The sequence below is a fragment of the Aristolochia californica genome, unplaced genomic scaffold, assembly GCF_029961685.1.
Source record: "Aristolochia californica isolate CCGP_79_NKW_82.1479 unplaced genomic scaffold, dmAriCali1.0.hap1 SCAF_9, whole genome shotgun sequence".
Lineage (NCBI taxonomy): Eukaryota > Viridiplantae > Streptophyta > Magnoliopsida > Piperales > Aristolochiaceae > Aristolochia > Aristolochia californica.
In genome coordinates this window covers 2443640-2466921 of record NW_027182290.1, presented here as the reverse complement: position 1 = coordinate 2466921, position 23282 = coordinate 2443640, and the positions used below count along the sequence as shown (strand labels likewise).

Sequence of the window (23282 nt, the reverse complement as noted above, 5' to 3'; positions counted from 1 at the left end):
AAAATATTATAACTAAGAGAGAAAGGAATTTTAGCTACCAAACAACAGAAAATCACTTTCTTTCTCCTTTTCTTTTCTAGGGGTTTTAAACAAACCCTTAATTTCTTCCATTTGGCCTAGAGAAATATTAAAGAGCCTACTTAGTTTAAGGGCTTTAAAGTTTTTTCTCTATATATTTTTGTTAGGCTTTCTTTCTCATCTTAGTCCATGAAGATAATGATCAATGTCAGCATCAACTGAAGCTGACCTAGCTCATTATCAAGGCATACCAATCCTTTTGCTTGCCCGAAATCTTTGTTTTGAGCTCTATTTGAAGTATAACATGTTTTATTACTCAATTCTATTTCAAGGAATAACCAAAAAAAATAAAAAAGCCTATGGAGAGTTAGGCCATCTAAACTCAAGAAAGATAGCCCCTTTTAGTTTTCTCTCCAAGGAAAAAGCATGCAGCCCTAAGTGCACTATTTGTTAAGGGTTAGGTGAAAGTTAATAATATCATTAACTAGTTCAAGTTGAGCCAAACCAAATTGACCCAGAGTCGACCAAATTATAAAAATTAAATGAAAAACCAAGATCTTCATATTTATTTGAATTACATTTCCGACAATAGGGATGTATAAGAAAAAGTAGCTTTTATGGAGATTTTTGTTATATTAAATATAAATTTTAAAAAATAAAATACGATTAGGGGAAGCAAGGAGGGTTTACTATCCTCCCCAAGGTCAGGGGTTTGTTACCTTTCATTTCCCCCTTTCTCTTTACTTTCTATGTCGGGTCAAGTGTCATTCTTCATCGACATCTCCCTATCTTTTCTTTTGTGTCACACGAGAAAGTTTCGAGGTTTTTAGACCTAATAAAGTGATTAGTTCAATTCAACCCAATTTGACTAATTTGGTCCAATTTAAGTCAAATAACCAATTATATCTATTTATAATGCAAATTACTACAATTTTGCAACTTTGGTCTTAACTATTCATCATCCATTTCATAAGGCCCCATATAACAATTTCATGTGTGTTATTTATTTGTATCTTTTTTTATAAGGTATACATGACACCATATAACAATCGATTGGGCACATGGGGCACCGGACAGGATGTCACCAACATGAACAATTTGATTTCTTAAATTAATTAGAGAATTAACAATGGGCCAAGAACCCAAGCCCATATTTCACATCAGTGACACACAATAAGATGCGTGGCCGGTGGAGTGGTCTCTTCTTCCGTCCTATCCACCATAGATCCTTTCTATGCGTTCAACGGCGTGATCCTACCCATCTTGACTCATAATCAATGAGAATCTTTATGGGCCCACATGAAAGGCGGTAGATTTTCTCAAATTTGGGCCCACCTCAAAGGACTTAATTTAATTAATTAAACGGTTAGCAGTAGTTCGACGTAATCGGACATATAAAGCAGAAACGAGCGCGGCCGAACTGTCGAAGGCTCGTTTTAAGGTTGAAGTTAATTCTGTCGGCTATGGAATTCGATCTTTATCTCCTCCGGTCGCTTCGTCCCCACGATTAGAGGTAATTAAACTCGCTGCAAATTTCCTGTTCAATTACAGGCAATTTTGTGATTTTTTTTGTTTTCAGTTTTGGATTGAGAAAAGTAATGGTTTTCTTCGTCTGGAAGTCATTGAATTATCTGGTTAAATTCGGCGAATTATTTTTAGTAGCTGATACATGGTAAGTTCGAGAAGTTTTCAGTTATTTCTTCTCCGGGTTCTCGCAAAATTTGTGTTTCTGCAAAGTATTCTGTTTCTGTGTTTTCCGAGCTGGCGCTCGAGATCATTTAGGTAGGGGTTTGTGTCTTTGGAGAAACTTATGTACAGAATTGGAGGATTCTGCGAACTAATGATTTGAGTTTGTTCTGAAATCAATTTTCCCATTCTTGCTCTTTGTCCCCTCATTTCTGCTCAGACTTCAGGCTTTCTCCGTATTTTATCATATAAAAATACCATTTTGCAGTCTCCTGCTGTGATTTCTTTTCCCTTTGCCGTTCTTTCTGCAATTTGGGTGTTCGGAAATCCGTGACGACGCCTAGTAGAAAAAACTAGGACGTCTCCCTCGCCCTGCCGCCCACAGGAATCCATACTGGCAAAGAAAGTCGTATGAAGGTTTGAAACGGTAAGCGCAAATCTTTTCTTGTCTCGAATCACTGCTTAACTTTGAGAGAAGCCAATTAGAGTCTTCATGGTGATCTAATATAGAAGGCTGTGTTAATATTCTTGGTAAAAAATAAATCCTCTTAGCTCTAAAATATAAGACCATACCGGCCCCTGTAACTGAAGCCTGACTTTCTTTGTCGTGTTCTTCCTTTCTGCTGAAAAGTTACCTACCTTAAACACGCAATTCATGCTCTTCTTCTCCTCTTGATTACTGAATCAGGTGAAGGAAAACCACACCGAGTTTTATAATTTGGATGACCATGAGTGGAATCGGGCACGCTATCGAGGTCACTAATCTGTCGCCTCATGCAACAGAAAAGGATGTTTATGATTTTTTCGCATTCTCTGGTGTGATCGAGCATGTTGAAATAGTCAGGTAATTATGCAGACATTTAGACTTTTTGTGTTTCATCTATATTGGTTGTTTCTCTCCAGGAATGAAATTCATTTTCTGTTTGTTGAACTTAATCTAGCCATTTTATTGAAATTTTATGGTGAGTTTCTGTCCTCTATTTGCTCCGTTAGTTTGTTTTTCAGTTAGCCACTCAGAAATCTGGGTTAATGAAATGTTTCTGCTTCTTGAGTTGGAGAGAGAGATGTGATGCAGATGAAGGAGGTAGGAGTAAATTTGAACAGCTGTGTGTGATGATTTTCTTATGAACAGGTCAGGAGCCTATGCCTGTACTGCTTATGTGACGTTCAGAGATCCTCATGCCTTGGAAACTGCTGTCTTGCTCACAGTAAGCTTTTTGTGCACTTTCGTGGGCAATCTTCTTTCCTGTACAAGTTCATTTGTGTAACAAGCATTTGCTGTAATTTCATGGTTTCTGTAGAGCGGAATTTCCTCTAGCAATCCAATTTGTTAGTTCATGACAAGCTTGCTCTCTAGTCACCGACAGTTTTAGATTTTGCTGCGGAAAGGCTAGCTTTTGATACTCTTATGCAATCAATTGTTCTATCTACTGCTCCATCCAGTAGTTCTTCAAAATGTTTTAAACCTTGCTTTCATTCTCGTCAGTTTTATATTGCATGATTCTAGTTGAATATTTGGTGTATTTTATTGAATTCGTTACCCAAGCTTTTATCTACTGTGTTGAAATTTCACAGGGAGCAACCATTGTAGACCAGCAGGTGTCTATTTCTCGCTGGGGGCATTATGAAGATACTAATTTTTGGGACAGACCAACATGGAGGATTGAAGAAGACACTGATCCTAGAAATTCTAATGTAAAACATCACTCTTGTTCTCTCCAGTTCTCTAGTTTCTAAAAATCTTAACTACTAATCTACTAATCTTGTTCACATCCACTGGCCAACTCACAGAGTTTTCACTTCGTATCTTCCCCTGGAGAAGCCGTGACCATGGCACAAGATGTTCTCAGAACCATGGTAGCCAAGGGATACGTTATTGGCAAGGATGCACTAAGCAGAGCCAAAGCTTTCGATGAATCTCATCAGGTCTCAGCTAGTGCTGCGGCCAAAGTCGCAGAAGTGAGCAGGAGGGTTGGGCTGACAGATAAGATCAATGCCGGAGTAGAGGCCGCCAAGTCAGTCGACGAGAGATACCAAGTCGTGGATACTTCCAAAGCTGTTGCAACTGCAACTGGTAGGACTGCAATGGCTGCGGCGACCGCTGTGGTCAATAGCAGTTACTTCTCTGCGGGTGCTCTTTGGGTTTCTGGTGCTTTAACGAAGGCTTCTAAAATGGCTGCTGATTTGGCTGCTCATGGCAGCAACCAGAATTGAAGTACAGACGAATGGGCTGAAGTAAAGATTCAGAGAAAAGAAACTACTTGTATGTATGATGCTGAACATTACAACTGAAATATTATATAATGGGAGACAAAGCTGCGTTGCATATATAGACGTTTTCTGACGCTTAGAACAGAGGGTTTGCCTACCGGTAGTTATTAAAACCTCAAACGGAAAATAGCCGTTGAACTCTGTCGTCGGGGAGGCGAAGTTGGGAAGACGAACAGTGAAATAAAATTTGATTTTTCATTCGTCACTTTACAAATTACAAGTTAGGGTTATATACAATGAATAAGGGTAAAATGGTAAAAACATAAATATTATAAAATAATAAAAAATAACATTCTAATACTCCCCCTCAAGGTGGTTTGTAAATGTCCTTGACAGCCATCTTGGACAACAAAGAAAAAAGGTGGATAGAAGGGAGAAGTTTAGTAAACATGTCAACTAACTGGTACTGAGAACGAATGGGAAGTAACTTGATGACTCCCAAAATAACAAGTTCACGAACAAAATGACAATCAATCTTAATACGTTTGGTGCGCTCATGAAATGTAGGGTTAGAAGCAATGTGTATTGCAGCTTGATTGTCGCAGTAGAACAGCGCAGGAGAGTCAACTTTGACTTGAAAATCTTGAAGAAGTTATTGTAACCAAATAAGTTCACTGGCAGTGGAAGAAAGAGCTCGATATTCAGCTTCAGCGGAGGAGAGGGAGACAGTGGTCTGCTTTTTGGCCTTCCAAGAGACCAAAGAATCACCAATGAATATGCAAAAGCCTGTAGTAGATCGGCGAGAATCAAGACATGATCCCCAATCAGCATCAGAGTAAGCGTGTACCTGCAAGGAAGAAGTAGAAGAAAACAACAAACCTTGACCAGGACTGGTCTTGAGATAACGAAGCAGGTGATGTACTGCCTGGAGATGAGGAAGGCGGGGTTGGGCCACAAATTGAGTGAGCTTGTGAACGGCAAAAGTAATGTCGGGGAGAGATAAAGTAAGGTAATGAAGTTTCCCAACAAGCCGTCGATAGTGGGTTATATCAGGAAGCAGGTCACCGTCAGTGGCAGTTAAAGGAAACTTGGGATCCATGGGAATACTAGTGGGTTTACAAGCTAGGTAACCTAAGTCTTCAAGTAATTGTAAGGTGTAATGCGTTGAGAAAGCACAATACCGGCCTTGGACTGAGCAATTTCAAGACCAAGGAAGAGCTTAAGACAACCAAGATCCCTGAGCTTGAACTGAGTATGCAGAAATTGTTTGAGCTCAGCAATAACACTAGATGAAGGGTCAGTAAGGATGATATCATCCACATAAACCAGGAGTGCGACAAAGGAGAAGCCATGTCCTTTTGTGAAAAGAGAGTAATCGGATTTCGATTGAAGAAAACCAAAGGTGATTAAAACGTGAAAAAATTTTGAGTACCATTGGCGCGAAACCTAATTGAGACCATAAAGGGACTTGTGAAGCTTGCAAACCAGTTTGTTGTGAGAGGAAGAGGACTCCTCCTGTCGAAGGTAGCCAAGAGGGAGATCTATATAGATTTCTTCAAAAAGATCACCATGTAAAAAGGCGTTATTGACATCAAGTTTCAGAGCAAGATGCCAACCATGGGAGGCAGCAAGGGCAAGAAGAACCTTCACAGTTACTAATTTGGCTACTGGAGAAAAAGTGTCGACAAAGTCTAAACCTTCTTGTTGGGTATAGCCTTTAGCTATCAAACGAGCCTTATGGCGCTCAAGAGAACTATCCGAGTTAAGTTTGATTTTATAAATCCATTTGCATCCAATGGTATGTTTATCAGGGGGCAGAAGAGTGACGGTCCAGGTGTGGTTTGCTTCCAGAGCGGCCAACTCGTCACGCATAGCCAACCTCCATTTAGATACTTCATTGCTTGATGATAATATCAAGGTTCAACCTGAAAAGAGAGACTGAGTGCAAAGTGTTTGTGGGAATCAGAAAGGGCATGGTAAGAGATGGAGTTAGAGATTTGATAAGGCTGAGAGAGTGGAACAGATGGAGGAGAACCAACAAGTAAATTACAGTGATAATCCTGTAAGTAATGAGGTGGATGAGTCTTCCTAGTAGATGTGCGAAGAAGAGCACCAGCAGATGAGGAAAGAACAAGTGTGGGAAGATCATGAGGTGGATGACCAGCAGCTAGAATATTAGAAATAACGGGGGGAGCAGGAATAGGGGAAGAATTGAGATCGGGAAAAGGATGAGCTTAGAGGGAGGAGTGAGGCAGAATTAAATCAGGAAAAGGATCATTAAGTTGATCTGAACGTGTGATAATATGGAAAGGGAAAACTTCCTCATGGAACACGACATCTCTGGAAAGAAAAACCTGTTTGGTTTCCACATCATATAATTTATAACCTTTCACACCAGCTGGATAACCAAGGAACACAAACCCGAGCACGAGGGTAAAACTTGGTGCGATGAGCAGCTAAGGTGGAAACAAAGGCTAAACAGCCAAAGACGCGGAAGATGGAATAATCAGGAGAAGTGTTATAGAGCAAATGGAAGGGGGTGTTATGGCGTAAGAGAAGAGAAGGAGTTCAATTAATTAAGAAAGCCGCAGTAAGAATACACTCGGTCCAAAAAGGGACGGAGATGCGGGATTGAAAAAACAACGATCGAGCCACATTCAAAAGGTGTTGATGTTTACGTTCAACAACCGAGTTTTGTTGAGGCCTTTCAACACATGAGAACTGGTGCAAAACTCCATGAGTTTGAAAAAAAGTCAACAAAGGATAACTCAGGTGCATTATCAAATCGAAAAACCTTGATTTTGGCATTAAACTGCGTGGAAACCATGTTAAAAAAATGCGGTATCACAGAGACAACATCAAATTTAGTCTTCAATAGGTAAATCCAAGTAAATCTAGTACAATCATCAACAAGAGTTAAGAAAAAATGATGACCAGTATAGGAAACAGTTTGATATGGTCCCCAAATATCACAGTGCACAAGATCAAAGGGAGATGGTGACAAACGATTATGAGATTCAAAAAATAATCTACGTTGTTTAGTGAGAAGACAAATATAACAAGGATCAAATTTATGTAATCTAGTTACATCACAGTTTAATTGATCCTTCAAAAAATCAAGTTTCTTAAAAGAAATGTGTCCTAGCCTATTATGCCAAACATGGGCAGAAATATTGTTAACAAAAACATGAGAAACATAATTCAAATTCTGAGCACGGAAGACATAAAGATCTTGGATTTTGTCACCCTTGCCAATCGTCCTCTGGGTGGAGAGATCCTGGATAACAAAACAATCAGGAAGAAAACTTACTATGAGGCCAGAGTTAGTAACTAAAGCACTAACAGAGATCAAGTTGAATTTGAATTGAGGAACAAACAGTATGTCTTTAAGCATAAGGTGAGAATGCAATTTAATATCACCAGCAAAGTGGACCAAAAACTGAGAATTATTGGGCAAAGTAACAGTAATGTGTGGGATAACATGCAAGGAAACAAAAACATGAGCGTGAGAGCAGATATGTCTAGTGGCTCTTGAGTCTACAATCCATGATTGAGGTGAAGAAAGTAGAGGATTTAAAGTTATAGAAAAACAAGTACCTGCCAAGCAGTTGGATGTAGAAGATGTCGAAGCAGTAGTGACTGTTGCTGAACTATGCAGGTGTGTAGAAAACATTGACATGAGTTGCTGATATTGAGTAGGGTCCAGATATTGAACAAAGCTTCCAACAGAAGGAGAGCCTTGGCTATCATCAGCAATAGAAACTTGATGAGCAACAACATGAGGATTTTGTTTGGTTTTGGGTGCGGGGCCAGGTGGATAGCCATGGAGCTTGAAACTGTCAAAGTCCTAGGCAAGAGTACTTCCCAGGAGGTCACCCATCCTAGAATTACTCTCGCCCAAACTCGCTTAACTACGAAGTTCTGAGTCAGATACCAAGCCAATACAACCCAAAAAGACTAGTCATTTAAGGTGCAGAAAGCCAAGTATCTAACTCAGAACACAAACTCTAACAAGAGTGGACGGAACCACTCTGACACCCACCCCGCCCATTCTGGAGCCGCTTCTCACGGGATACGAATGCGGGCCGTGGCGTGCCTAGCTCTGATACCATGTCAAAGTCCTAGGCAAGAGTACTTCCCAAGAGGTCACCCATCCTAGAATTACTCTCGCCCAGATTCGCTTAACTACGAAGTTCTGAGTCAGATACCTGGCCAATACAACCCGAAAAGACTAGCCGTTTAAGGTGCGTAAAGCCAAGTATCTAACTCAGAACACAAACTCTAACAAGAGTGGACGGAACCACTCTGACACCCACCCTGCCCATTCTGGAGCCGCTTCTCACGAGATACGAACGCGGGCCGTGGCGTGCCTAGCTCTGATACCATGTCAAAGTCCTAGGCAAGAGTACTTCCCAGGAGGTCACCCATCCTAGAATTACTCTCGCCCAGACTCGCTTAACTACGAAGTTCTGAGTCAGATACCTGGCCAATACAACCCGAAAAGACTAGCCGTTTAAGGTGCGTAAAGCCAAGTATCTAACTCAGAACACAAACTCTAACAAGAGTGGACGGAACCACTCTGACACCCACCCTGCCCATTCTGGAGCCACTTCTCACGAGATACGAACGCGGGCCGTGGCGTGCCTAGCTCTGATACCATGTCAAAGTCCTAGGCAAGAGTACTTCCCAGGAGGTCACCCATCCTAGAATTACTCTTGCCCAGGCTCGCTTAACTACGAAATTCTGAGTCAGATACCTAGCCAATACAACCCGAAAAGAATAGCCGTTTAAGGTGCCAAAAACTAAGTATCTAACTCAGAACACAAACTCTAACAAGAGTGACGTAACCACTCTGACAGAAACAACGAGAGATAGTATGACCAACAATCTTGCAATGGGTACAAAAATATTTGTCCTTGTTCTGAGTCCGGGAAGCACTGTAAGTCTGATTCCGAGGAGCATTGTAATTCGGATTCCGGGGGGCACTGTAAGTGGATTGAAATCTTTGAGAGGACTGTGAGCCAGGTTTATAAATGTCTGTCTTCCCAGATTTAATCGTAGGCCATCGTGTCAGTGGGAGTATGCGAACCCGAGGCTTGAGTAGTCTTCCTTTGTTGTTCCTCTTGGACAACCAGAGAAAAAACACGATTAATAGGGGGCATCGGATCCATGAGGAGCAGCTGACCACGAATTTGGGAGAAAGAGTCATCAAGTCCCATTAAGAAGGACATGATATATTCCATATGGTGGAAATCAGTAAGATTTTTAATGCCACCACAAGAGCATGTCCCACAAGAGCAATTAGGGCGGTAATTACTTAGTTCTTCCCAAATGGTTTTCAGCTTGGTGAAATAAGTGCTAAAAGAATCTTTGTCATCACGCAAGGTCATCAATTCTCGTTTAAGCTGAAAAATACGCAGGCCGTTGTGCTGTTGAAAACGATCCCGAAGGTCAAGCCAAATTTCTCGGGCAGAAGCAACAAAAATAACACTCACGGAGATTTCCTTGGAAACTGAATTTAGGATCCAAGAGGACCATGTTATTATTCCGGGTCCAAGAGTTAAGCAAAATAGGATTAACACTTTGAGGTGCAGGTATGGAACCATCGACAAAACCCACTTTGTTCTTCACGGATAAGGCGATCAACATCGCACGACTCCAACTGATGTAATTTTCACCGATGAGCAGCTACGAGACAAGAACTTGCCCGAGGCTGTCCAAGTGGTGAATATGATATGGGTTCGATGGTTCTTCAAAAATGGAACGAGACAAACTGGTATGAAGACCAGAATCAGAAGCAGTCATCGATGAGTAAGTCTCCATGGAGCGCTGACCAAAGCAAACCACCAATGCAACGCCAAAAAAAATCACCAATCCCACACAAATCGGCCAACTAAACAGATCCAACCAAATATTTCCCCCAAGGCCAACCGTGAATGCTGCGTGGAAAAGTACCTTCGCGACCAACCAGAAATTTTTTTTACCATTGCCAATAGTTACGTAGCGCCTCAAAAAAAATTCAATCGACCACTGCCAATACCACTGCCAACAGTTTCGTATCTCTTCAAGAACGGAAATGTCCAGACAGGAAATCTAACCGGCAGCAGAACCAGACGAAGAGAAAAAAATAAAAAAATTAGAAGAGGTGCGAAATCTAACCTCTTTGCCGGGAGATAACCAATGGAGCCAACGGAGGGAGAAACCAACCGCTGCAAAACGACGATGGCCGAAAATAGGTCACCGAAGGCCGGAAAGCTTCGCTGAAATCCGTCATCTCGGTAACGGAACCAAACTAGATAAAATTAGAGGAGGGGCATGGACTAACCTCTTTGCCGGGACACCGATGGCCGAACCAGACGAAAAAATAATCAACGGAGTTAGCCGCTGTCAAAAACTGATGGCCGAAACCAGTCCCCGAAATTTTTGGGGAAAGGGATGGGTAGAGGTCCGTCGTCCGGAGAAAACCCGCACGGGGAAAACCCGTGGACAAACTCACCGGAAAAACCTGGGACAAATTCACTAGAAAAACCCAGGTCAAATTTGGGAGCAGCAGGATTCGAACTCGGGACCAACCTGCTCTGATACCATATTAAAACCTCAAATGGAAAAGAATCGTTGAGCTCTATCGTCGGGGAGGCGAAGTCGGAAGACGAACAGTGAAATAAAATTTGATTTCTCATTCGTCACTTTAAAAATTACAAGTTAGGGTTATATACAATGAATAAGGGTAAAATGGTAAAAACATAAATATTATAAAATAATAAAAAATCACATTCAAATAGTAGTCTTAAAAATGGTGGAATCGGCAAGAAAAAGACGAGCGAGAGGGACGTCCGTCCTGGTTTTTTAATCTTTCGAGCTGATCGCCTGCAATTTGTCTGCGTTTGGTCTACAAAGCTGGACAGACGACTGAAGGGAGAGGAAGAGTGGAGGTTGCTTGAGGACGAAGGGCTCGCCCACCGACCTGGCCACCGGAAGCACGTCACTCGTTCTTCTTCAACCTTCTCTCTTTCAAAGACCTGACATAGTTTCTACAATTTATTGTACCTGGTTCAATCTGCAGGTTCGTTTAACTTGTCTAAGAATATTAAATAATATCCCACATTTAGTTGTCTTAAATTGCATTAAAAATAACTCGAGAATATTTTTCAAAGCTTGTAAAATATGAGATATACCGAGTATATTTTAAATTTTAAATTTTAAAACTTTTAATAAAAAATTTATGTATCCCGGCCCTTAAAATCCAATGTGTATCGTATGCGTCGGCCAGTATAGCCCAATTCGGGCCGTATCGGGTAAGACAAAATACGGATACGCCCATGACCCTTAGCCATGACAAGTATGTGCCTAGTGGCACTAGTCTTTCCTACCCCGAGTCTACATAACGACCGAGCCGAGGGAACGCAGGGACCGGGAGCCCAACCATACGGGCTCTAACATTTGATTTTTCTTTGACTCCTTCCTTCCCCTCCAAAATTCCCCCGAAAGCAGATCTGTCACTGTTCTTTGTTTCCCCCAAATTTCCGATCTGCGAGATTACAATTACTTGCAGAATCTCCAAATGGAAGGGGAATCAGCTCAATGAACTAGCCTACTCGAGGAAGACGAAAGATGGATTCGCTTTCGATCAGAGTCCCTTACAAGCATCTAAAGCAAAATGAAGTCGAATTGGTCGGACTCAATGGCTCTTCTGACCAGATTAATCCCGAATGTAAGACCTCCAACGGAGTAACCACTTCTATGGATTGTTCTTCTCCTTCTCCAGCTGCTTCATCCCCTTCCGCTCCTCCGCGTAGCAGCTTAAAGCCTTTAATTCTCGGTTCTATGATTGCCGCCGGTGTTCAATTTGGTTGGGCCTTGCAGCTTTCTCTTTTGACTCCTTACATCCAGGTCTGACCGTCCTTATCGATTTACTTTTTTACTATTTTGATGTTTTTACTGCACTATTTTTATCATTGAAATCTCAGTTTGTAGTATGTGAATTTGAATGGTCAGAGTTGGAGTAGAAAAGTATTGGTTCCGAACCTGGAGTTGAGTGGGGCTCCGATTCGGAAATTTAATTGTGGAAGTTGCATGTAAATGCAATTTACGCTGGCCTCTGTTTGAACAGCTTCGTCGTTCAGTTGATTGCAAATGCAAACGAATAAAAATGAAGCCAAATTCAGTCAAGTCTCTGTTACCTTTTACCTTGTCATTCTGTATTTTCGGAGGCTTTGCTGTGATTACTTTGTTATCTTTTTCCTTTTAAAATTATGATTGCTCATTCATGTGGAACGTGTAACTAGATACTATCTTTTCTTCAAGTGAACCGGATGGTTGTGCAATATGGGAGCTTTGTTTACTTTTTTTGAAGAGTTTAAGTCTGGCAGTCACTTGCAGTATGCTTTAAAAAAAATTATGCAACTGCCTTTGTTCCTTGTTTTTCTTTTTTTGAATTGACATGTTCGGGGCTCTGTTATTTAATGTAAGCAATGTGTGCCTTCACATTACAGCTGAAATCTATCACTCAATTTGGTGGAGTGATTGCCTAACGTATTAGTAATTTTATATTTTGGCTGTAATGGACTGAAAATTGAAAATGCAGTAGCATGATAGGATGATGCTTTGAGTGGTTTCCTAGCTAAGTTTTAGTAATTATATATTTTTTCTGTAATGGTCTAAGGTTGAAAATGCATCAGCATGACAGTATGATGATTTGAAATATTCAATGGGCAATACTGTGGCACACCCACTGCCAAAAAGACTAGGTTTGTCAGTTCACTCCTCTGAATTGTGGTCAAAGGCAGGGTTAATGAAATCATGCTGTGCTATGGTCATAATCGTGCTTTCATGGCAGAACTGCCCCTTGATTTAATTTGATTGTGATCAAAACCATTTACTCTTATCTCTAATATTTTCTACTGACTCTTATTCTTTCATTCTTTTTTTTCAGACACTTGGAATAGAGCATGCATTTTCCTCATTTATTTGGCTTTGTGGCCCTATTACAGGCCTTGTGGTATGTAATTGAAGCAGTCAATATTTGGGTGCAGAAGAAGCTGTAGGGCTTTGTTTTCTTTTTTTTGCCATACTTGTGGCATAATGCTGTTTCTCTCTTTTTTTCTGTCAAGTTCTTTGTTCCCCTCAAAATGATTGATTATTCTTTGTCAATTACACTACTAATGTGATTTTCTATTCTGTTTAGGTTCAACCTTGTGTTGGTATTTGGAGTGATAAGTGCCATTCTAAATATGGAAGACGACGGCCATTTATTTTGGTTGGATCTCTTATGATTTCTGTTGCTGTGAGTTATTGGATCTCATGCGACCTTTTACACTGCTGATTGTAGTTTTTGTCATTATGACCTTTTAATATGTGGCTTGTACTCTAGGTGACAATAATTGGATTTTCTGCAGACATAGGATACATTTTAGGAGATACAAGAGAGCACTGCAGGTGATTGCTTTTCTTCTGTTTTGATGCACTGCGACTTTAGCAAAAGTTGTAGGACTTGTTTGTTGAGAATTTTTTCCTCTATGAGTACAGCACTTATAAAGGAACTCGAACAAGGGCGACAATTATATTTGTCATTGGATTTTGGATGCTTGACCTTGCAAACAATACTGTGCAAGTAAGATAATTAGTCCTATTGCATTTCTATGTTCTCTGTGTTGAGTCAGCCTTTATGGAACTTGTGTCTCTAAATTTCTTCTGTTTTGGAAATTGCAGGGTCCAGCTCGTGCCCTTTTAGCTGATCTCTCAGGTGAAATAGTCTTTTCAGCATAAAGGATTTGCTGTTTTTTTTATGTTCATTTCTTCTGCTAGAAAAATGTAAAAAAAAAAGAAAGAAAAATAAAGGTATCTCGTGGGGAAAGATGGTCAATCTCAGTGGGAAATGGACTGAATCATTTTAATTAATGTCTTGCTAGGACCTGATCAAAAGAATCTAGCAAATGCAACATTTGCTTCATGGATGGCTCTTGGAAACATCCTGGGGTTTTCTGCTGGCGCTAGTGGGAATTGGCACAGGTGACATACTCTTCTTTGTCATTTATTGTATGTTTACACAGTCTAATATTTTTGGATAAACAATAAACTCGTACACTAATAAAAAAAACCCATATTTTCTTGTTTGAGCTGTTTTCATAGATTTATCTCATCTATGCATGCTATTTGTGCAAAACTTGAGGTATTAGTGTTACAACATAATCCTGCATATTGTTTGGTTAGTATGCAGGCAGTCAATAAAAGAGGTTTGTCGAATTTATGGAAAAGTGACATACTTCATTGACATCAATAACTTGTTGTAATCAGAGTACATGAACCTCTATTTATAATAGAGGAAGGTAGTAGAGTCCAATTACAATAAAACTACCCTTGTCCCAATTACACCCAAACTCTAACACTTAAGGTAAGTCCTAACATAATTAGGTAACTCAATATTGATAAAAGACAAATATAACTTAAACTAAAACTCTTCTTGGTCATGACCCTAAGATTAAGATACTTTTGTGAGTCCTTCTTGATCTTCCAACTAATGTGATAAGGATGCCAACTCTTGGTAATCATTGTGGGTCCTACTTTTTATGGGTTTGGGCCCATCTTGTGGGTCTTCATTGGTCATGTGGCCCATCTTATAATAATCTTACATACGTGGGCCTTCCTTGGTCGTTTGGGCTTGATCTTATCTTTCAACACTCCCCCTCAGGCTGGGGGTAAGAGAACAACATGAACTCCCAACTTGCTACAAATGATGTATAAAATATTTTTGTATAAAATGGCACATCTTCCAATATGCCTTCATCTTCCAACATTTCCCCTCACGCTGTTGCGTCCTTCCATGAGGTTCCTCCGTTATGGACTTCCAACCACAAATAATTTTCATCTTTTTGACGGGGATGAAGTTCCTCTGTCGTGGACTCCCAACCACAAATAATTTTCATCTTTTTTACGGGGAAGAAGTTCCTCCGACCTGGACTCCCAACCACAAACAATTTTGATCTTTTTGACGGGGTAAAATAAATGATGACATGAGGCCACCTCTTATTCAATAATAATGTCCCCCAAAGAGACATAATAGTTGCAACTGATATAACACGACCATCTTCCAACACATATAACATGAACCAAATAGTAAACCTTGTCAAAGAACCCATGAAATAATCCGATATAAAAATTTCTTCTTAGATGCACAAGCTTCTTCTTTTGTGTTCCCCCTTTCTTGAATATTTTGGTCACATAAACTTATCCACAACATAAGGAATAAAATACCTCTTTCTTATACTTCTTCTACTTCTCCCCCACAATCTGGGAGGTAATGGCAGTGATCCCAGCTTTAACCAAATATCATAGATGTAACAATAAACCCAAATAACAAAGCTGTATAAACAAGCCCTCAAACCAGGGAGAAGTGAAATATTTTCCTAATATATCAACTCAAAAAGTGACACAAACAATTGACATAAATTCGGATTTTTCAATACAACAGAATACCAGCATGACCTTTGATTCTTCCAATTCGAATATATCTTTAAATATAGATCAAATTGACATAAAATTTTCTTCGTCTGAAACTAGACTTAAATACCTTTCATCCAAGTATAACATCTCTTCATAAAATATAATTATCAGAAGATAAATAATCTGATAGGTTTCGGTCTTTGTCATATGGCCGAACTAAGTTTTGTTTCTCCTGTTTTCCAGAACGACCATTGACTCTTCCAAGATCAATATCTCCTTATAAAAAAATCATAATGAGAATTGGTTGAATAGGTAAGAAAATAGACTTACTTATCTTTCTTTTGATTTATAATTCTCCATATAAAGTCTCTTTCTTGATAGCATAAAATACCTCTGAAATTGATGCTTTCTGCTGCCGCTCGAACCTCTTTTTCAATCTGACATTTCTTGCTTCCAATATCGATTTCTCTTTGTAGATGACTCAAATAAAAAAATGGTTGAATAGGTAAAAGAATAGACTTACAAATCTTTCTTTTGATATATATTTCTTCATATAAAATCTAGTTCTGGATAGCAAAAAATACCTCGGAATTTGAAGATTGCTGCTGTTGCTCAAAACCTCTTTGCAAACTGACATGAAAATCGCAATGAAAACTATGGGTGTAGGGACTAAAAAAAAAAAACTACGAACCTAGACCTAGGGTTTAGGGTTTAGAGAAAAGGATCACATTACCTGTTGACCAAGTCAACTCACAAAACCTGCTCTGATACCATGTTGAATTTATGGAAAAGTGAAATACTTCATTGACATCAATAACTTGTTGTAATCAGAGTACATGAACCTCTATTTATAATAGAGGAAGGTAGTAGAGTCCAATTACAATAAAACTACCCTTGTCCTAATTACACCCAAACTCTAACACTTAAGGTAAGTCCTAACATAGTTAGGTAACTTAATATTGATAAACAACAAATATAACTTAAACTAAAACTCTTCTTGGTCATGACCCTAAGATAAAGATACTTTTGTGAGTCCTCCTTGATCTTCCAACTGATATGATAAGGATGCCAGCTCTTGGTAATCATTGTGGGTCCTACTTCTTGTGGGCCTTCCTTGGTCATGTGGCCCATCTTATAATAATCTTACATATGTGGGCCTTCCTTTGTCATTTGGGCTTGATCTTATCTTCCAACAAGGCTTTTTGATTAGGATCAATGTGTAATTCATTTCAGCTTTGCTGGATTACGTAGCTGAGTGTTCCTTTATTGATTCAGACATGCAGCTTTCACAAATATTTAACATTCATGTTTAATTTTTAACCTGTTCTAGATTGTTTATGAGGTGATCATTTTATGTAGATGGTTTCCATTTTTGAAGACAAGAGCTTGTTGTGAAGCGTGTGGAAATCTGAAAGCAGCTTTTCTAGTTGCTGTGGTGAGTTTCTTATCAAGATTCTGCTTGTATCTTTGCAGACTGAATTTTATTGATACCACCAAATCCATTTTTGTCATCTGTTGCAAAGGATTGTGTCAAAGCAAAAATGGCAATGTATCAGTAATAATACTTGATATTGCACATGTAGATTTTATGTCCCCAAAAGAGTTGGGGAAAGGCTTCATAATGGTAATTGTGATTATAGAAACTTTTTATGTGAATTCTAGCTCTGTAGAAATTTGATTTGAAAGAAAAATAAAAATTGATTACTTGATTGATTAAAGTTGGAACCATCAACTTGCATGCATAGAGTGCTAGTATTGGTCCTCACTGGCATCAGATAGTTCATGCTTGCAGGATGAAGATAAAGATTGTGTGAGGGGATGGTGATCTACTGTGTGGACCTTTGTCTGGTGGCCATTTGTGGGTTTTAAAGAACTCAGAATTCTTACATGTTAGATGCACATTTTAAACAAACAATTGAGACTTCATAGAGCTTTTTGGTTTGGTAATGAAGGCTTATCTGATCGAACACCCTTTAGCTTGTTGCTTGTTTTTTAGTTGACAGCTTTTCTTCAAAAGAGTATCTAAGGAAATAAGGTGAATTTTAGCCTTTTTTAATATCTAAAATATAAATAATTAATTTTTGTGTACAGAAAAAGAGGGGGAGGCCACTCATTGTAAATCCAGAAATTTATATAGATAGCTTTTCCTTTGACAACAGATTGTAAATATGGAGATTTATATAGAAAGGGCTTTTCCTTGGACAACAGGGGAACGGATGGAGCCCTTCCCCTTCCCCCCCTTTCTACCACCAGCATGAGGAGGGGTGGCAGCCAACTCCCTCTCCTCCTCCTTGTAAATCTAGAGACTTTTAGAGAAGGGGAGGGGGCTGTAGACCCTCCCCTTTTTCTAGGACAACAGGGGAAGGGGTGGAGCCCTGCTCCTTCTTTACCTTTCGCTCCTCGGCAGGGAAGGGCCCCCTCAATGGAGCCCTGACCCCCCACCCTCTCCCCACCTCTAGAGACACTTCTCCTGATCCTTTTTATTTTATTATTTTTTATTTAAGTTTTAATATAGGGTTAGCCAATGGTTGAATCTAGTTGACCTGGATTCAACTGGATCCAATCTCCTATATGGGTCAGTCACAGGGTCTGTTTTTAGAATATTTCTGTCAAGAGACTTCCTCCTTTGCCAATATATCAGACATATTATTGCCATGATACAATGAGTAGGGTATGCTGCCATGTTACAATGAGTAGGGTATGGAAGTCTTTAATTTCCTCAAATATGTAGATAAATCTCCATGGAGGAGGGGCAGATTTCTTCATCTGGCTAATAACAATTGCATAGTCTCCTTCAACTACTACTGGGCCCGAGAATTTCTTGTTATACAGCTTGGCACCTTGCAATGGAGGTTTGATTTATGCTTTAGAATAAGTGCACTCCCCTACTGGGCCTGAAAGTGATGGTAAAACCTTGCCATCATGGTGTCTAACTACTCTCCCAAGTCCAGCAGGTCCAAATATTTCAATGAGCTACCATCAAAATTTAGTTTAGCTGACATTGATGATAGAGAGTCTGGGAAAATGGCTGAGGCTGAGTTTAAATGATGAAGGTTGATGTTTTATGACAGAACGAGGTAGAGAGTTGTGTGAAATATACTTTCAATTAGGCCACAGATTGAGCTGGATGCTCTATGAAAGTCCTCATGTTTCTTTCCTTCCACTATAACCACGGCATAACTGCCATAGTGACTTTCCCAATAGTCCTGCTTATTTTGGCAAGATTGCATTATAGCACTGCTCTAGGTACTGTGGGAATGATTTTGGGGCACATAAATGTATCTCAAATTTAACAACCCTCCAATCTGTAAATGAGATTGGAAAATGCAGTGGCAAGTGGTCGCTTGATACTTCTACTATTGCATGGTGAATAAATCGTAAGGAACCCACTTTTTTTGAAGTTCATTACAGGTAAGAATTCTTTTGTGAGCTGTTCATTGGAAGAAGTTTAGGACCTTTTGGTGGACCAATTAATTTCCATGTGAAAGCTTTACTCTGTTCAGCAATACTAGTGGCTCCCAGGAGACGATTGGGTGGGGAAAAGGTTCATCGTCACCTGCTGTCTGAGGTATCTTGAGTCCAACAACTGTAGAATTTCCACTACATCTATTGCTTCTTCATCATTAAGGGCCCTTCTAAATTGAAATTTCCATGCTGGTTTGTTGTTTTTATGACCCTTGAATCTTGTATAGTGGTATCCTTGCTTTGAGATAGATTGATTAACCTTGGAAACTACCTTTGAAGAGATGAGTTCTCCAGCCAGAGGTCTGTCAAGAAATGTATAATTATCTGATCTCACATGGAATCTGATATAGGGGAGAAGTTCTGTTTACTCTTCCATATTTCTTGCGAAATGCTTGAGGACTGATAGGAGGGGATCTCCAGGGGCAGTCAATTATGAGGATCAAAACCATATTTGTTGTTTAACACCTGTCTATTAAAGAGTTTTTCACTGTGGCAAAGCGCTATAGCCATTTTGTGAGAAGAGCTCATGCAGTTTTTCACTGTGGCAAAGCGCTATAGCCATTTTGTGAGAAGAGCTCATGCATGAGCTTCTGTTTTTAAATGCCCAAGCTTTCATTCTCCCTCTTCAAAAATAGAGGGTAGTGGAACTTATCAGTCCCCCCACCAAGGAAATTTTCTTTGAATGACTTCCATTTTATCAATAACTCTAGGCAGGAAAAAGCAATTGGGAAAGCCTGCCAACGTTGACTCCATTCTTCCTACTAAGGAGAGAAACTATCCTTTCCTAGAAGCTAGGTACTCTTTTTAACCTTTTGGGGACTGGATTCCAAAGAGTTTCATTGGTGTGGCCTTGACAGGAAGGCAAGCTCTGATGGCTAAAAGGGAAATCCAGCATATTGCACCCCAGCACTTCTGCAGCCATCCAGCATATATACAGACTCCATACATACCAGATTTTGCCACTAAACTTTCTGCCCTGGTACTTCCTCATAGAGGGAGAGAAGAACCCTGAGGCTAAGCACCTGTTCAAGAGAATCATTGCAGAAACACACTGTATCATTCACAATTGCTACAATGGAATTCGCAATTGGCATCCAGCCAAAACCTGTAATCCATTCTTGTTGTTGTATGGTTTGAAAAAAGGAGCATAAACTTCACTTACGATGTTGAAAAGGAGGAGAGAGAGGGGGGCCCCAGGTAAGCACACTAAGAAAATATGGTAAGCATGGTTTTTTGTCATTATGCTTTTTTTTATTTATTAGGCGTCTGTGAACCCTAATCTCTCCTTCTCATTTCTTCCTGCAAATTCCAAGAGGTCTGCTATTTTTTGCTTTTGGTTCCCTTAATGATGTCTTTACATGGTTCTGGTTATTGATTGCTGCATTTTTTCTTGCATCTCTTTTGTTCTTTTTCGCGTTTGTTTCTTGTTTCTGATTCGTTAATAATGGTGATTTCTTATTTCTGTTACCTTGCTTTTTCATGGCAATCTACTTGAACACTTGACAACTCATTCTTTTTCTGTTTCAACAAGGAATCTAAGAGCTCTAATTTGTTATAGGTTTTTTGGCTGGATTATACTTCAAAATGATAAGATGTTGCATGAGCTTTGAAATAGTTTCCCCTCTGAGATTTAGAACCTTGTCGCTGGAACCGATTCACTTGTAAATCAAGAGTTTATTTGTTTCTTATCGATAGCTCACCATGTTTAAGTTATGGGCAGTACATTTTTCAATGTCATTACTTTCTAGAGATTCAAGTCTCAGTTGCAATAATTCAAAAAATATATGTTTCTAAAGAAAAAAGGTGTATGTGGTGGCTGCATTTGCTAACAGTTTTCTGATTTGTTCTCAGCTTTACCTCACACTCTGTACTCTTGCCACCCTATATTTTGCTAAGGAGGTACCACTTGTTGATAAACAAGCAAATCAATCATCTGATTCTGCGCCTTTGCTAAATGGTCTTCAACAACATGTAGTTGAAGAGGTACCTGAAAAGCTGGAGACAGAGAAAATGACTGTCCAAGATCCAGTGCATCTTGACTTGAAAGATAAAGGTAGTGAGAATGAAGCTCTTATGGACGGACCTGGAGCTGTCTTGGTCAATATTCTTACAAGCATGAGACATTTACCACCCGCTATGCATTCAGTGCTTACTGTCATGGCTCTTACCTGGGTAAGGAGTTCTGTCAGATGTCATTTATCTGTAGTTTTTCTCTTTTGTCATGTTCAGTTTTCGGCATTAGTTGTTCATTAGTGCAAATGCTTAGCATTAGCTGTTGTTCTTGTTGTTTTTGTGTGTAGAACTATTTTATTATTTTGAAACTCAAGTTTATATTTGGTTCAATGCAGTTGGCATGGTTCCCCTTTTTCCTCTTTGATACAGATTGGATGGGGCGGGAAGTCTATGATGGAGATCCAAAAGGTAGCCCGTCTGAAGTTGCTGCTTACGACAAAGGTGTCAGAGAAGGTGCATTTGGCTTGCTGTTGAATTCTGTAAGAATAGTTGATCTTTTTTTTCCTTTTTGTTATAATAGTGAGAAAGATTATTCTATTAATCCTGAGAATACCCAGTGATTACAAGAGGATTAACTAAAAAATTGATCTTTTCCTTTTCTCCTTCTCATTTTTTTACCAAATTAATAAAGAGGTTCTACCAACTTTCCCTTGCATGCTAAAATTTTGGCTTTTTTATTAGGTTGTGCTTGGGATCAGCTCTTTCCTCATTGAACCAATGTGTCGGCAATTTGGTTCAAGATTAGTGTGGGCCGTGAGCAACTTTATGGTATTTATCTGTATGGCAAGCACTGCAATTATAAGTAAACTCTCTGATAACATCCAGGATGTTATTGGTGGGAATGCAGCAACCAGGATTGCAGCCTTGGTGGTCTTTGCACTTCTGGGGCTTCCTCTCTCTGTAAGTGTTTATCAGCATTGTTGTGTCTTGATGGATAATCCTGTGTCTGCAGAATGTCTATTAGAATCAGCCTATTAACTTTTGGGTTTTTTGCAGATCACATACAGCGTTCCATTTTCTCTGACAGCAGAATTGACTGCAGACACTGGAGGAGGGCAAGGTTTGGGACATTCAGAGCTATTTTCATTTTTCGTTGGTACTTGACTCTTTTCTGTTGCAAGGACTGATATTTCTATGTCGTAACAGGTTTGGCTATTGGCGTTCTAAATCTTGCTATTGTCATTCCTCAGGTATGTTTTAAGACTCTTGGATATTTAGCGTTACAGTTTCATTAGTTGATTTCTTTCGAATTGAGAAAGTTTTTAATACTGTGTGTGATATTAAGGACTCATCTTTTGTCATATGAGTCCATAACTAGGGGCTCTTCCCGTATTTCCAGTTGCTTCTTCTTGTTATAGAACACTAGCTCAGACGTGATCTATGGACGAGCCCTTTCTCTCTAAACTTCTTGTTTGTGGGATGCAATAAGGACTCATTCTGGACGTCTCGATAAACAACAGTTCACACTATTGTCCATGTCATATGAAGTTCCCTGTGCATGATGTCTTAACCAAAATGAAACTGACACTAAGATATTTGTAAATATTGTATAAAATGATTTCCATCAGACGCCTGAATGGAGGTGTCTCTTCTGATCCTTGAAGTCGTGGGATCACTTGAAACTTGCACTTTTTTCTCTGCATTTTACCTAATGACAAAAGCTGCCCAGAGAGTGACCTGTATGGCTACAATTTGTTTACAGATGATTGTGTCTCTTGGAGCTGGCCCATGGGATGCTCTCTTTGGCGGAGGTAATGATCCGGCCTTCGTTCTGGCCTCTGTCTTTGCCTTGGCAGCTGGAATTGTTGCAGTTTTGAAGCTGCCGAAGCTTTCAAGCAATTCCTACATGTCTTCAGGTTTTCATTTTCCTTGACTCCTAAATCCTTGAGTTCCATGCTCTCTCCAAATCCATATATATGATCACCCAGCCAATTCATTTTTTTCCATTCCTTCACCAGTCTTTTTTCATTCTATGATTAATTTTTAGGGAATAAGTTTTGTTAGAGTGTAAAATCTAAGTCCGTGTTAAAGGTTCTCTATTAATTGCTTACTATTCCTGTACCAATCTTGTAAAGATAAGGTGGTGTTCCCTGTAGATGCCAAAGTTGAAACTGACAGAATACAAATACTCTCACGCTCATTTTTCGTTTTTCATGTGTTTCTTTGACCTCTTCTGACTTTATTCTCTCCAATCGAGTTATAATCAAGTACACATGATATTGTTTTTTTTTAAATTACCCTAGCTTTAATGGTTGGCTTTAAATTCTTTATCAATCTCACTCCCCAGTACAACAATCATCTTCAGAAAGGATTACGAACGGTCCGCCTCCTAAATATAAGACCTGTTGTATATTCTTGGACTTGTGGAGGTTTCCAATGCCAGGAACTAATCCATTTGCCCCTGCTGCCATTGGAGCAACTTGGCTACTAGATGAATGTGTCGGGACTGA

At 39.6% G+C, this 23282-nt stretch overlaps 2 protein-coding genes across 3 annotated transcripts; both read left to right on the top strand.

Moving 5' to 3' along the window:
• Positions 1-1448: 1448 nt before the first annotated feature.
• LOC137941522 (binding partner of ACD11 1-like) lies at positions 1449-4032 on the top strand. Of its 2 annotated transcripts, XM_068786973.1 has the most exons (6): positions 1453-1531; positions 1973-2131; positions 2393-2548; positions 2837-2912; positions 3280-3399; positions 3496-4032. In XM_068786973.1, the coding sequence occupies exons 3-6, from the start codon at positions 2427-2429 to the stop codon at positions 3916-3918; spliced, it is 741 nt and encodes a 246-aa protein (XP_068643074.1). In that variant the 5' UTR covers positions 1453-1531; positions 1973-2131; positions 2393-2426; the 3' UTR covers positions 3919-4032. The 2 variants fall into 2 exon arrangements, with proteins under 2 accessions (XP_068643075.1, XP_068643074.1); XM_068786974.1 differs by lacking the exon at positions 1973-2131 and having other exon boundaries at positions 1449-1531.
• Positions 4033-11348: 7316 nt separating this feature from the next.
• On the top strand, positions 11349-23066 carry LOC137940111 (sucrose transport protein SUT4-like). Its single transcript, XM_068785037.1, has 14 exons — positions 11349-11805; positions 12848-12913; positions 13100-13198; positions 13286-13350; positions 13441-13525; positions 13624-13657; positions 13824-13923; positions 16714-16789; positions 20671-20991; positions 21168-21311; positions 21514-21732; positions 21829-21892; positions 21979-22022; positions 22535-23066. Exons 1-14 carry the CDS (start codon positions 11527-11529, stop codon positions 22703-22705), a joined length of 1767 nt encoding a protein of 588 aa, XP_068641138.1. The 5' UTR covers positions 11349-11526; the 3' UTR covers positions 22706-23066.
• Positions 23067-23282: the final 216 nt, after the last annotated feature.